General features: G+C 41.8%; 2 protein-coding genes across 2 annotated transcripts; one reads left to right on the top strand and one right to left on the bottom strand.

Moving 5' to 3' along the window:
- Positions 1-2,256: 2,256 nt before the first annotated feature.
- Positions 2,257-13,708, bottom strand: LOC133477189 (mucolipin-1-like). The gene is made up of 14 exons (XM_061771680.1): positions 13,526-13,708; positions 9,721-9,974; positions 9,483-9,650; positions 9,251-9,407; positions 7,998-8,079; positions 7,719-7,815; positions 7,172-7,271; positions 6,688-6,794; positions 6,447-6,596; positions 6,278-6,379; positions 6,071-6,193; positions 5,488-5,694; positions 5,046-5,176; positions 2,257-4,038 (listed from the first exon to the last, which is right to left on the bottom strand). The coding sequence occupies exons 1-14, from the start codon at positions 13,554-13,556 to the stop codon at positions 4,002-4,004; spliced, it is 1,746 nt and encodes a 581-aa protein (XP_061627664.1). The 5' UTR covers positions 13,557-13,708; the 3' UTR covers positions 2,257-4,001.
- Positions 13,709-14,461: 753 nt separating this feature from the next.
- Positions 14,462-15,272, top strand: LOC133477193 (EKC/KEOPS complex subunit LAGE3). Its single transcript, XM_061771686.1, has one exon. The coding sequence runs from the start codon at positions 14,473-14,475 to the stop codon at positions 14,878-14,880; it is 408 nt and encodes a 135-aa protein (XP_061627670.1). The 5' UTR covers positions 14,462-14,472; the 3' UTR covers positions 14,881-15,272.
- The last annotated feature ends 93 nt before the right edge of the window (positions 15,273-15,365 follow it).

Genomic DNA, 15,365 nt, shown 5'->3' with positions numbered 1-15,365 from the left:
AGGTATGTGTTGAACAAGACAAAATATTATTGTCAAGTTTTCCCCTCTGGTTCATACAGTACTGTGATGTCATTTTCTCCATTATATGAATATTTACAAATCATACACTTAACAGTTTATTGGAGAAAATATCCTTCTGACCAATCCTTACCAGTAATAGTTGTCAATAATGCACTTTCTGGTCCTAAAATGCTGAAGAGCATTTAAATACCCACATTACCTCAAGGTAGATTCTCATGTGACATTCTGATTTGATTAAGCATATGATGTTTGTCTCCAGTTGTCTGCTCGTGCCTTTTTGAAAAAAAAACAGCACAAGAAATGTAGTTTTTATTGTGAGGGCCCACTTCCCTATGGTACAAGGCCCACAATTGCTACTGCTGGGTGAATGCCTTGCTGTGTGAGCGCGCTTCTTTTGCATGAGCTGCAGCTGCCGTCCGCACAATAGACATCAGTGAATAGGCACGCACAAAGAGCAGCGCAACAACACACTGGGACAAAAGAATGGAATGGGATAAGACTTAAGTTATATTGGAAGAACTCTGAGAGGAAAGAATGCAGCCGTTTCGGGGTGTACGCCTCTAGTTAAGTGTGAGCGTCTTTCAAGAGTCTGGCAGTTGTTTCATCAGCTTCTCCACAATGGATAGTGTGCCAGAACCAAGGAAAAACCCATAAACTCTCCCTTTAGTCCACTGAAGATTTATTGTTGAAATGTTCCTCTTTGTCCTTGTGCACAATGTTATCGCTACACTAAGTTTATTAGTGCAAATATAGATTGGCCCAGAGGTATTTGGCCACTGACAAGAGGTATGTTTTTTCTTTCTTTCAAACGAGCGCTGTACAGTGGGTCACTTCACAAGCAACAGCTTGGCAGATCAAATTTGTAAATATTCTTCTTCTTAAAAAAAAAAAAAGGCCTCAAACGGTTTATTGCCACTCTCAGCTGAAGGTTACTGTCAAAGTAAACATAAAACAAAGAATTAGACAGTGTGTATTTAAAACAACAGGCTAACAAGTAGCAGCTGCGTCGTAGTACGTTCACTGGGAAACACTATCGCCGCATGGGCTAACAATAAGCCTCTACAGTATGCGGCCCTGTTGTTCACCTTTAAGCAACAAATATCTGAACACATCAACAGCAACACATGTAGACAGATAATACTGAGTAAATACTAATGAGCCTAACTGTGAATGTCCATTTCCGACTCGGCAATAAAAATCCCAGAGAATTAGGAGGAACCGATGACCTAAAAGAGTGTAAACTAATGTATCTCCTTGCTCAAACAACAGTATATTTAGCAGTGGTGGGTGGTCGTGGACAACCAGGCCTTCTTTGCGGGCCTAAACACAATCAGAAGCACTGACTCACATTTGCATATACCTGTCACGATAATTACGATATCGTCGTGTTCTGTTAAGATTGCATTTTTGGAAAGTATTCCAAGCTATCAAATACACAGCCTGCCTCTGATACTTAGACACGGTGACTCACTACACACAGCCGAGACAAGGGATGTGTTCCAATCCAGCAACAGGGCCAATGGCGTGAGCTTCACTCCATGCTGAGTTCAAAGCGCCGTCAACAAACAGCCGTCGGCCTTCATTGTGCTTCACAGACGACAAAAGCAATACTGCACTCCTTTTGATAACGCAACTAATTATGACTTGCAGGCCAGACAAGGAAGCGGAAAGGAATCTTTAGAGCTCTACATAATGCATGACATGATGGGAAGGCAAACATATGTCAAGTTATTAATAAGCAGGGAATAACGTCATCGCTTAAGACAGCATGATTCAATTTCTCTCCTCCGAACAACATCCCGAAAGAGAAATGCACCGGAGTTGTGTCGACTTACATTACTCATTTGCAATGCAAACATTAGATTGGTCCAAATATCATCGCCAGATTTTAAGTGGGAAGATGTCTCACTGACGCCCTCTTTGGAAAATTAAGAGGTACTGTAACTAGACTAGCTGTCAGTGATAATCATGAAAATTCTAAAAATTATGGAATATTTCACTTTGCGTGTGTAGTGAATCTATATAATACTTATTTGTTATGGGTGGTCATGCGAACGTTTCTAACATTTCTCGCGATTTCGAAACTTACGACGAACATGATGATATGACATCAAAGATGTTCCAGGACACTTTAATCAGCAACTTGTGTGTACGAGATGTCATGTTTCTACTAGTTTACATTTTTCAAGTAGTGATCAAGTGTAGAATATTTGTATTTCAAAAATGACACTGTGGTTAGGGCACATATGGATAATATATAATATATCATTTATGGATACATTTCACACAGGTTTGTTTTTGAATACAAATGAATGAAGGTCATCCGAACGGGAGGCACCTTCGACAATTGTGCGTTTTAGTTGCAATACAAAAAACATAATATAAAACAGCCGTGATGACGACAAAGGCAGATTTAAAAAAAATAAGAAAATCACGAGGAGGACCACATTAGTGCACAGTACATTGCCATACAAAAATTGACCTATTTGGCTGCTTCAAGTTTGGCTTTCTAAAATGACCAACATTGTTTTCCTGAAGGGATCTCGTGTTGAAATAAGAGCGGTTTCCTTTGTTTGGTAATAATGACCAAATAGCAAGTGCTTCATTAGTCTGTGAGTACAGAAGGCAAAATCTACTACAGCAACCTTAATGAAAAAAAAATTATGCTGGTGCACTGGTGCAGCGTACTGTAACTGCACCATGAGATTCTCAACTGGCAAGTTAAAAATAAATTTAATAAATAAAATAAAAACAAAAAACATTTAATTTGCATCAGACTTGGGGCTTTTGAGGTTGTTTTTTTTAAAAAAAAAAAAACCTAGATTAAATTTTCGTACAGCAGGTACATCTCAATAAATTAGAATAACGCAGAAAAGTGGATTTATTTTAGTAGTAAATTAAAAAAGCTAAGAATTCACATACAGATTCATTAAACAGGAAAATACTGTTCAGAAGGCCATTTCGACCTGATTTCTATATTAAAAATATTTTGATTGTTTATGTAATAGTCTAATTTCTTGAGATTGTGAGTGCGCGCTTTTTGTAAACTGTAAGCTATAAGCATCACGTTACATTTAAAAAAAAAAATCATCTTGGGATATTTCACAGTGAATCTACAGTACACGAGTTTCAATTTTTGAATTGAACTCATGAAGTTTCCCACCATATTGTAATTTATTTAGACGCACCTGTATTTACTGTATTGTATTTACTTCACAGGTGAAATTTAGAATTTTGAGACTGGATTATGGCAATATTGTTTGGTTTTCAATGTGCGCCTCCGTTTCTTGTCCTGAAATGTGCTTTGTGTATTTATATGTATTTTTCAAAAAGATAAAATACATGAAGTCCATTTTTTTTTAAAAACAGACAAATTGAGAAGCCCTGTCCGACACTACATTGCACAATTGTTTTTGTCTGTATCTTGAGTGTGTTTTGATGTATAAATGCTAAAAACAACGAGTTGTGGTCCAGTGAGGTAATCCTCCTTCCTTAATCCATATTTGAAATCCAAAAACTAGGGGAAAAAAAGTCTTAAGTGAAGGTTCTGGCTCCACAAAACGTAAGAACACTTAACGGGTACACTCTATAAAGAGGCCATCCCCTCCGAGGCCACAGTCAAACTGGATCCGCCTCAAAGTTTTGCGTGCATTGATTGGCCTGATAATTGAAATCTGCTAACAAACTAGCAGGTGAAAAATCATTTCTTGTGAATGTAAATAAAAAAAAAAACAACAACAACACTGAGCTGGCCCGACTTTGTGCCATGAAATAAATACGTGTGCTTTCGTCATCCACAAAGCAGCTTGTTCCTGATGAATTCACGACACGTGCATTCCTCAACGGGAATGTCGCTCCAACTGATTGATTCATCCTTTAGTCAAGTGCTGGGGAGGAGAAAAAAAAAAAAAAAAAAAAAACAAAAAAAAAAGGGCTCGTTCCAGTGAGGCTGTCCAGTGTAATTTGAACCGAGTTCACCCTCAGTTCACCAGCAGGACGTCCTCGTATGTTGTCATTCTGACGGAAATACAAGAACATGGTTTGGACAATCACACAAAACTGGACCAGCTGTTTTATGTCAACAATTTATCTCAGAAGGTGTTACAAAGTCACACGCTTAGCATACAAACTTTGACCCGTTCAGGCAGTGTTTTAAAGGAGACATGTTATTATTATTACGACGGGGGGCGGAGCTAGGGCGTTGCGATGAAGTCATGCCACATCAGTTTGTGCTAGCAAGTTATTTAAGCTAGTATGCTAGCAAATACTATTGATGAGCCTCTTGTGAAGGTGGCTTGTTTGCGTTGAATACATTTAACTACTGAATATAGTCATTTATGTAACGATATAACGATGAGCGGTGTTGGTACTTTACGGCTGGGGGGTCAAACTCATAGAATACTTAATATAATAAGAAATAACACAAAGTTTTTCCTTTTGTTTTCATGCAAAACAAGTACATTCGGAAAATCTTTAGATTTGATGACATTCTTTAAAATGATTTTACAAAACAATCTCAGATTTCTTTACAGAATTTTGCTTCAGTTTGTCCTCTACACGTGTGCGTAATAACTCATCACAGATCACATGATTGTATTTTAAGGTACGAAACCTTATGTCACAGGTATTTGGAAATGAAAAACACAGTATTGCACAAGAGCTACGAATTATTACCATTCCATTTGCTACAGCAGCAAAATAATTCTTAAAATTATCCTTAGTCCCCACCACCACAATGTCTCATGTATTTTATTTTATTTTTTTACTTTCAAAATCATTCTGTGGGCCAGATTGTACCAACTAGCGGGTCGGTTTTGGCCCACTGGCCATACGTTTGACATTTTAGCTTTACCGAATCAGTTTTTTTTTTATTTTTTTTTTTAAATGATCCTCTCCATTTAAAGTGATTTCGTATTTCCGATTTTTTTCATCTACATTGCCATTTTTGCTGCATTTATTACACACGGCCTTTTTATGGAGAGGGCGACAATAAAACGGAAAAAAAAAAAAAAAAGTGTTGTTACCTGTCACAGCAGCAGAAAAAGGAGCACGGCGATGTCTCCACGCCCCTGAACTTGCCGGAGCTCGGCGCATCGGTGCACTCCGCGATGAAGGCGTGCAGGTCTGTTATATGGATGGGCTCCTGGGTTTGATGCTGTACGACAACATACATCACACTGACATTTGCATTCTGTTTCAGTTGTCCAGGGCCAGCCAGGTTTTGATACATAATAGAGTTGTAACGTTACAGTTGTGGTCATCTAAAGATCAATTTGCTTCTTTTACAAAAATCATTTGTGGATTCTGAACAAAATTGAATGGCATCATTAGACGTAGAAGTGAATTGACAATGCTAAACCTAAATCAACACACAATGTCTTATGAATGTTGTTTGAAAATAGATAGGAGCTAAATAAAAATATGCATAACTTAAAGACACCCCAAAAATGACTGAGGCTGGCCTACCTTGATGGCCTCGTAGGCTCCGGTGATGAGCGCGATGAAGAGCGACAGCACCATGTAGATGAAGAGCGAGATGAAGGTGTACAGGTACACTTGGCTGAAGAGCCAAACCAGCATGCTGCTCTCCTGCATTCCCGAGAAGGTCACGAACATGTCGTCGCCGTTGATGAGGGAGAAGAGGCATTCCGACACCATGGACAGCGAGCGGAACTGCGGCGCATGACGCAGTCCGATAAGACGCATGCAAACATGACCTTACTACCATAAAGCGCCGTAATATTCACACGTTGACGCGTGTGACTTTAAGCGGCCTGACGAGTGATTGACATCAGTGCATTGCGTTGGTTACCACGCGATTAATCTGCTTGTTAGCATCTGCTCCTTGTGAGTGTCATCATTTTGTGTTTGTCTGCATGTCTCGTTCAATAAACGGCTGAAAGTGCATCGGCGACTGTCACGCTACTTCCCGCCTTCATTCGAGCGGATTCAAATTCAAATCGCGTAACTGGGAAAACCCGTCAGGCTGGTCGCTCGCAAGTCAAGGGAGCACTTTTGAAAAACGAGGTTCAGTTCGAGGGGGCGCTACCTTGACATGGTACGGTCCAAGCACGATCCAGCCGCAGAAGCAGTAACCCAGATAGATGACGGCCACGCAGCAGCAGAAGCGGATCACGTTGGGGAAGGCTGCTCGAAGAGTCACGATCAGGATCTACACGATTACATTCTGGAGATGAATATTCTCAACTTGGAGCAAGTCAGGTAATAGAAGCGGAATAGTGCCTGTGCGGCTTACGTTGTATTTCTGGAAGAAGGTGAGGTAGCGGATGACCCCCACCCACACCAAGAGGGTGGAGGTCCCTAAGAGGATGCCGCATAGATCATAGGAAGACATGTTCTGTCAAAAGAGAGGGGACAAGATTAGCTCCATTACTTCAGACACAATGTTGGACATTTTAACTTACCTTAGACTCTATGCCAATCTTGATGACACTTCCAGTGATGGTGAGGATGTCGCTGACGATGAGGAGGATGTACCAGCCGTTGATGAACTCAAGACGGTCGGCCCAACACACTTTGCGATTTAGGTTCTCCTTAAAGAACTGCACAAACTCCTGACAAAAACACACACACAAACAAACAAACAAACTGTTAGCCAGGTACAGATTTTTATTTATTTATTTATTTTTTTAAGACAGAGATCACCTGCTGCAGCATGATGCCCCGCACTATGGAGCGCCCGCACAGCAACAACGACAGCGTGCACACGAGCGCCACAGCGACATCGAACGCCACGCGGGTGTAATTCTGAGCTGGCCATTCAAATAGAAAACAAAAAGGGGGTTATCTTTGAATTACTTTGCTGCCTCTTGAAAGTGCCACAATCCCCCCCCCCCCCCCCCAAAAAAAAAACACTTAGAAAGACAATGCACGGTTGCAGATGAAAATAATTAACGAATGGAATTTGAAGCATTAAACAGTTATGCGTCATGATTTCATGCTTCAGTGCCCATTGTCAGTGTGCTGCCTTCTGGTGTGTGTGTGTGCTTTGGCCACCAGGGGGCAGTATAATGATCACATCAGTGGTGCCCAACCACCAGGCCTCAGATAGGTTAAGTTAGGTTTTGTGGCCTGTGTGTGAAGATGATTTTTATGAGTCTTTTGCTGCGTGCATGTTGATCACGCTCACCCTGTCCAGACACGCTGGGGTCTTTGCACTCCTTTATGGATGCTTGGTTCTCCAGTCGTATCTTTACTTTGCCGCTGTGAGCCTTGTTGTCCAGCACGATCTACGTGACACATGGCAACAGACAAGTCATTTCCTGTACAGTACTACTTTATGAAATGATGAGACATAAGCTGCATGTCACTTTATGCTAGGACTTTTTTTTTTCTCCCAATTATCTACTATATTTGCTGGATGACCAAAATGTGTACGCTATGTTACGCGTGTGTCACAATACACAGTACTCGTATTATTAAGAATGAAAAAATTAGAAACTTTTTTTCTGAAAAAAATATTAAATAAATTATTATATAGAAAGTGCTGGGCGATATAGTCTAAATTTGATATGACTCGATATCTATTGTATTAAAGTTGATATATGTATAAAACCGGACCAGACCAAATTGATCTACATTATAAAGCAGAAGGTTTATTTAAGAATTATCAACATCACAAAGAAAAAAATTAAAATAGACAATATATATCTGCATGGAGCAAGTCATCTGCTCACCTTTATATAAAAAGTGTAGCAGTCGGGTATCTCATTGTTGATGATGGTCTGCACGTTGATGGCCTTCAGCTGAAACTCGATTGTGACGTTGATAAACCTTGCGGGGAGAACACAAGGGCACAAGTTGAGTAACCCGAAAACAATCACGCAATCCACATGGGCTAAAGCGTGCACGCGTCGCACGCGTAATCAATGTGTCGAATGCCACCAGATAAAATCTTTGCCGTGACGGAGGAGGCCGATGGAAGAGTCAAAACCGTGTGAAAAATGAAGCCTTACTTGTGGAACTTGAGTGTAAAGTTCTTGTAGGAGCTGGTGAGCGGAGCGGGGGGCACGGACATAGGGTTCACTCCCACGCAGTCTAGGTAAGTGAGGAAGAGAGGTCCAGGTGAATCAACATGGTGGATAAATTGATGCTCTAACACAGGGGTGTCAAACGGATTTTTGTCGAGGGCCACATTGTCATTTCAATTTGCCTCAGAGGCCCGTTATGAGAGTTAAACCAATCCTCATACCGCATCCTATTCTTTTATATACACAACAAATTGAGGGATAACTAGTTTTAAAATCAGAAGGATAATAGTTTGTTCAACCATTGATCACGCTACTGTAAAAAGAGGATTGGTAGCAGAAAAATGCCACATCTCAACATTGTTGTTCATTACATAGGACAATTTTGAATTTTTGTTCAGATTTTAGCAAGAATCATGGAAGTTGACGCACATTAATTCCTTTTGCGGGGCCACATCAAAGGATGTGGCGGGCCACATCTGGCCCCCGGGTCTTGAGTTTGACACCTATGCTCTAACACGTGAGAGTGGTGAGCATCAGTTGCTGCTGTTTATTCACTGTCAACCAGTTTATACATAAATTGAAGTAAGGTTATGTTAAGGGAAAACAAAACACAGTTTCCGGAATATTTTCTGCCGTTAAGAAATACAAATATAAAAACAATCCTACTATTATATTGATTATCTAATAAATAAATATTACGGGTGCAATGATACATAAAATTCACGGTCCGATACTTTTGTGTCATGGTTTAACATTTTTCCGATACAACAAAACTGTAATTTTCAAGTTTCATTTCATTTAGTGTTTGTGTGTGTGTGGGTTTTGAATACAAATTGATGGATGGATGAATGGATGGATGGATGGCTGGCTGGATGGATGGATGCGGATATGAAGAGGAAGTGGGTATTTATGACTGTACAAATGAAGATTAGCTATGGCTGAGGTCTGTGCGTACCATTTTCATTTCCTCTGTTGCAGTTACTTCGTCTTAAATTGACGTTAACTTAAGCCAATAATACTAACTCACGTGAGGGAGGAAAAGAAGGAGTTATATAGATTATATAGTCGTCAAATGAATGTCTTAACAAAAGGGGTAATTACCTTACAAATACAATTTGTATCTCACCAGACGTGACCATCAAGGGATCTTAAACCCAATGAACCGCAGACTCTCACAAGAAATCATATTACAGAACCAGATAAAAACAATGATACACAATGGTGGCTTTGTGTCGCACCTGTGATGATGTGCGGGTCGATGCTGAACGTGTCATTGGCGGGGTCGATGCGGCCCCTCTTGTAGTACTGCTGGCAGAGGGACAGAGCGCTGCCATTCACACCAACGCCGTAGACGTACGCGTAGCGGCCCACGGTGGTCTCCGGCAGGGACAGATACTGGAACCACATGAGCAGAGAAGAGCAGCGGTCATTTCCCCTGCGTAGACGCTACGTGGATTTTTGGGGGTGTACCTGGTCCACAGCATAGAACATGTGCTCGTAGACGTCCTGTTGCGTGTACACGGCAAAAGAACTGTCTGACGACTCGTCAAAGTCTTTGAGGAAGAGGTACTTGAACGTCATGGTGTTCTCCTCCTTGAAGGTCACCACCACTTGGTTGCTGAGGCCAAACAGCACCAACTGGAGCAACAGAGCGAACAGGCGTGGTCGAAGACGACAGACAATAGACGGAAAATGAGAGGTTTTGTACCTGAGCTGTGACGATGATGATCTTGAGCAGCTGCAGGATCAGCTTGTAAGGCTTGCGACCCTTGGCGTGGTATTTGTCACACGGGCTCATGAAGAAGTACTTCAGCTTCCTGCGAATGGCCTCCTCGTCTTCCACGGTGGCGGGGAAATGTTGGTTGTTGGGGCTGTTGCTGTGGTTGCTGTCCGGAGGCCCGAGTTCTCCACCGCTTTCCGTGGAGCCGTAGTGGCTGCCTGAGCCGCCGTGGTTCTTATGTTCTGGGGAAAATGAAAGAAAGCCAATTCCTTAGTGAGAGTGCAGATCTCCGCCAAGGCCTTAATATGGCTCTGAAGTCAGGGAGTATGTAATATGATCATAGTTAGAAGTGATCTAATGAATTGATTGGATAGATATAAACATCTAAGCACGCTAAATTGATCCAAACTGCACAATTTAGATCAGAGCCAGATGAAAACAGGTTTAGCATAACAGCGACGGAATGCATGCACGCAGACACATTCCCATAGTTGAAATTGGATTTTTAAAAAATGTCAGCAATATTGAAAATAAAGCGGTGGTCCTTTACGTGGCGGGTTTGTCCAAGAAACTCAGAATGATTTTCTTCAAAAATAACATACCGATGCATTTCAAACCCAACAACGCCCTCTTAAGGACCAAAGTCAGAGACGCAAACTCAGCAATGTTGTTTATGCAGTGCAGCGTAGTATAGTGAGGAGTGCAATGAGCTCTACAATGGAGAAACCAAGCAACCCCTACACAAACGCATGGCACAACATAGGTGAGCAGTTTCTTTAGATCCAGAGTCAACAATTCATTTGCATTTCGTAAAACAAGGGACATTCCTTTGAGCACAACAATGTCCAAATTCCGGATAGGGAGGGCCACTGGTTTGAAAGAAGCTATGTCAAACTAGAGAGGTTCTGCGCCATCACCTATTGTCTGCGTACAACAATGCCCTGAAATCTCTCCCACAAAGATTATCTCAGTGTACACCACGCTAAGAGTAGCCACTAGCGACCAGGTTCGCCACCAGGCAGGTGACCGATCGCTTGGGTATGCAGTCGTTTGGAATAATCGTCTTCATCAAACTAGTAGATTCCAGTTAACTCAGTTTAACCATTATGGGTTTATTGAGCAGTGGACAATGTTTAGTCTAACCATGAGAGACAATCAATCGCAACATGTCGGGGTAACACACTATTTTTTAATGAGGTTAGTTAGAGTCTTTAGAACTTAATGACATTGTGTGTGAATTCCTGCTCACAAAGAAGGCCACTCATGCTTTATCCGGGTCACATGGTTTTGATCATAAGGCCAGTGAAACAGCAGGGCCATCCAGCACCATCTGGCCTGGCAAAAACAAAAGTCAGAGCCGTCAACACACGAGTTCAGAACAAACAAAATGTGCAGCATTTTCGAATTTATGGTGTCATCAAGACACACAAACGGCTGATTCAACTTCCTGGATGGAAATGACAAGTGTGTCACTGAGTGTGAATCACCACTCAGCGCAACTGACTTTCCTGTCCTACTCTGGACCAAAAGAGAAAGAAACCAAGAGGACAGATGAGCTAAAAACATGTCTGATCACTCATTAAGAATGAACATTCTAATTTTCTCGGTGAAAAAATGGGACGCCCCTACCAGGGGCTGTTTTTGATATGGGCGAAAGGGGCAGTCGCACAGGTCCCCTATGATCCCCCCATCCCCATTTTGAAGCAGTGCGTGCCATCCATACAGAACAGCAGCGACATGATAACAATGTGGAAAGATGCCAGCTTTTCGAGGCAGCGCGAAAGGGGCTTGATAAGAACGAGCTAAGTGACGGGCTTTTAATGAAGCTGCTGTGTGGCGTAGAGACAGCCTTTGCGTGCCAGAGGAGAGGACAAGAATCCAAACACTTAAGATTTGTTGCAGACAAAAGGCAACTTGGCCGAGTTGGCGTATATCTCCGATCAGGGGAGCGTGCCGATCGTCGCGCCAGATTGAGATTGGACAAAACAAAACTGGGGCGCACGCCATGACCTGACACACACCGTCACTCAAGCGGAGTGTAATCCGCAGGAATATCTGGCTCTTCGGGTTCGTGAGCGTCTGCGGAGCGAGGTCGGGAACGGCGACCCAGCGGCCCGCCTGTCAATCAAAGTGGTCTACGAGCCGCCATCGGCGCCAAACATCTCTCGTCTGGCAGCAACGCCGCCACAGGCCAAACGCTACCTTGCAATTAGACCAGCAATAAAGGAAGTGCCTCGTTAAAAAGCGGTAAGCAGCACTTCCATATTTTTTTTTTTATGGATTTTGTGTCACGTTTTAAATGATTAAGAAAGTTAGTGTAAACATCTTTTTAAAAACCTAACACCTAAACAACAAACTTTGTGCGACCATTCAACACTGTGTGCAGGTGTTGCTTTATTGGTAAACAAAGACAGTATTATAAAAACTCAGTATGATGCAATGGCAATGCAGTTAGATAAATAAATACCTAAAACTTTGAACAACAGCCCTCAATCTTCTTCGGCATTCGAAAAATAATTGAATAATACGTTCATTATTGTTTTTATGAATAGTAGTATTTAGTTATTGTTTGTACTCCCCCCAGGTACAGTTCTCATCTTGGATCACATTAGATTATGCGGATGTGCTAAACAAATGATGCGAGTGACTCACCTGATGGGACAAGCCGAAAGTCACAAAAGCAACATGAACAATCAAATGATGTGAGTGCAAATAAAACAAAAGAAAAATCCATTGGAATCTACAGTTGTCCACAAAGTCAAGTACTGTATGCACTGTATGGTTGTCCCCCCCCCCAAAAAAAAAAAAGTTTTGTAAAATCTTCAAAATAGTTAAATATTTTGTCGTTAAAAATGTGAATTAAAATGTAATATATATATATATTAATTAAATAGCAAAGTATTTAAAAAATGGTATTTCAAGGGATCACATGCATCTGTTTTATATCTTCAAATAATTCATTTGTTTCACTAATCAATCCAAATCCACACACACCAGTTCACAAGATATAAAGTAAAAAGTTATAAAAGGTTGGAAAACAGCACATTTGTGTATGTGCATTTAAAAAAATACAAATTTTTTTGTAATTAAAATTCACAAAATAACATTTTGCAATATAAAATAACTAAACCTAATTATAATGTAAACAAATTTAAATGGTAGTTTAAAAAAAATTACTATAGAATGTGGCATTAATGTGATATCACCAATTCATTCCTTTGTTTCAATAATTAAAACAAAACAACCGATTCCACATTATATGACCTAAGAGAAGCAGTTTGGGGAAGAAAAAAAAGGATTTAACTTTTAAATGTTTGCTTGGTGCCATGGACTAATATGAGGTCTTTACAGTACCATATAAATTTAAACTGTGAAAGGTTGCTCGACAGAATGGATTAACATTAGAGGTCATTGCAGTACCTAACAATTTCTCAATGTCAACTTTAACTACGAAAACTTGACCAGTTTAGTAAGGAAATACAAATAAATCCAGTGTATCAACACTTGATTACGAGGTGGATGAATTAAAGAATTGCCTCTATGATGCCAGATATGTTGTGGTGACACCTAACTCATGTTATCCAGAAGATGACTTAGCGAAAAGGACCAACAAGAGCTGCCCACAGTATTGTTGCCGACTGAACAAAACGCCGCGACACATTAAGAGACGAGCTAGGACAGAAAATAGGACTATAACTGTACTGTATGTACAGTAATAGATAGTATATTAGCATGAAAACAATGGGCCGGGGAATAAAAAACGAGGAACTAAGAGCTGTGTGTATTACCTTACCTGGGCTGTCATGTTGTTCTGTCGCTGACATGTTTATGTTTTTAAAAAATCTATATGTTTAAAGTCCGCTGGCTAAAACAGAGAGTTGTTTACTCTTCGTAGTGTGTTTATCCCAGTTTGTGACAAGAGTCTGCTGGGCGACTCGTTTCCGGTCTTGGGGTCACCACGTGACCAAAGCGGAAGTTACCGGCAAGGAGACTACAAGAAGATCATAGATACGTCTGCGCTTTGCAACAACAGGGCTAATTGACGTGCCTGCGTGGCGGCCATGTTGGGAAGGTCGACGTTCCCATAGGAGCCAATGAATGGACACTAAAATTACTTACTGGGTACTGTTTTGGGCGGCACGGTGGACAACTGGTTAGAGCGTCAGCCTCACAGTTCTGAGGACCCGGGTTCAATCCCCGGCCCCACCTGTGTGGAGTTTGCATGTTCTCCCCGTGCCTGCGTGGGTTTTCTCCGGGTACTCCGGTTTCCTCCCACATCCCAAAAACATGCATAAATTGTTGACTCTAAATTGCCCGTAGGCATGACTGTGAGTGCGAATGGTTGTTTGTTCCTATGTGCCCTGCGATTGGCTGGCAACCAGTTCAGGGTGTACCCCGCCTCCTGCCCGATGACAGCTGGGATAGGCTCCAGCACGCCCGCGACCCTAGTGAGGAGAAGCGGCTCAGAAAATGGATGGATGGTACTGTTTTGTCAATGTTGAAGCGTATGCTACCAATACACAACGTTTGAAAAAGAATATGTGAAAGAGACTCCCAGTTGTCGTAATTGTACATGGTTTTACGCAACCGTATGCAGCACAATGCTCCGGCATCCATGGTCTTTTGATTTTCTTGCCGTCCAAACATTGAAAATAAGCTGACGACATTGACCTCCCTAGCTTAGCGTCGCCGTCGGCACAGAGTTCAAAATGGGCGTGTCCTATCTACCTATACAAGTCTATGACGAAGACTCACATAGCAAACAACATGGCGGCGCCTGAAAGCGACGAGCGAGCCAGCAAACTCGAATTCTCTCTGGACGTTCCGTTCCCGTCGTCACGCGAGGCCGCCGTCGCTCTGCACTCGCTGAGTCCCGACCGAGAGCCCCGACGCGGAGGCGTCCACAAGCGGCTGACGCTCGTCGGAAGCGTCTTGACAGCCAAGTGGCGCGCCGACGAAGCTCGCATCCTGCGGGTGTCCGTCAACTCCTTCCTGGAGCACCTTGGCCTCGTCCTGGAGACCATGCACGCGTTCCCCACCGAAGAACAAGTCTGCGAGGATCACGACCAGTCTCCTCACACTCGACCTCGTCGTCTTGATCAAAGTGGACCTTCAAACGGCACACCAGAGCTGGCTGGCCCTTGTTGACAATGTGACCAATCAAATGCTTTATTTGAAGTAAACGACGCTGACACCAAAATAATTTGTTCCACGGATGACCACGTCACTATAAATTTTATTATTATTATTAGACAGAGATACCTTGACTTGCAAGTTTTTCCAGTTACGAGCCACAGTGGCCGTTTATTCAGCGGGACAAAGAGAACACTCACCATGTACCTGCTGTCGGCCACAACTCACACCCAGACGCTCACGCGCAGACGCACCAGCCAACCAGGAGGAAAATGATTGGTGTTGAAAATTTGATACAATGCTTGGGGGACTTTTAAATTCATTTACACACGTGAATACAATTGTTGTTAATGACAGAAATAACTTGAAGCTGACAAAAGTAATAATAAAAACTGGATGAATATTAACCAATGAAAATCAGACATTGCTTTTGAATTATGGTTGAACCGATTAAAAAAAAAAAAAAGAATAAAAAAAAAAAATATATATATATATATATA

Source organism: Phyllopteryx taeniolatus, chromosome 4, assembly GCF_024500385.1.
Source record: "Phyllopteryx taeniolatus isolate TA_2022b chromosome 4, UOR_Ptae_1.2, whole genome shotgun sequence".
Taxonomy (NCBI): Eukaryota; Metazoa; Chordata; class Actinopteri; order Syngnathiformes; family Syngnathidae; genus Phyllopteryx; species Phyllopteryx taeniolatus.
Note: the sequence above shows the minus strand (reverse complement) of the source record. Positions and strands in the feature narration are given on the sequence as shown.

Bases quoted from the DNA above. Each gene is read 5' to 3' on its own strand.
- LOC133477189 (XM_061771680.1), bottom strand. From the start codon at position 13,556: ATGTCAGCGACAGAACAACATGACAGCCCAG. The intron at 9,408-9,482 runs GTACACCCCCAA...ATGTGGTTCCAG, and splicing joins TGTTCTATGCTGTGGACCAG to TATCTGTCCCTGCCGGAGAC. The intron at 6,380-6,446 runs GTAAGTTAAAAT...CTCTTTTGACAG, and splicing joins AGATTGGCATAGAGTCTAAG to AACATGTCTTCCTATGATCT.
- LOC133477193 (XM_061771686.1), top strand. From the start codon at position 14,473: ATGACGAAGACTCACATAGCAAACAACATGGCGGCGCCTGAAAGCGAC.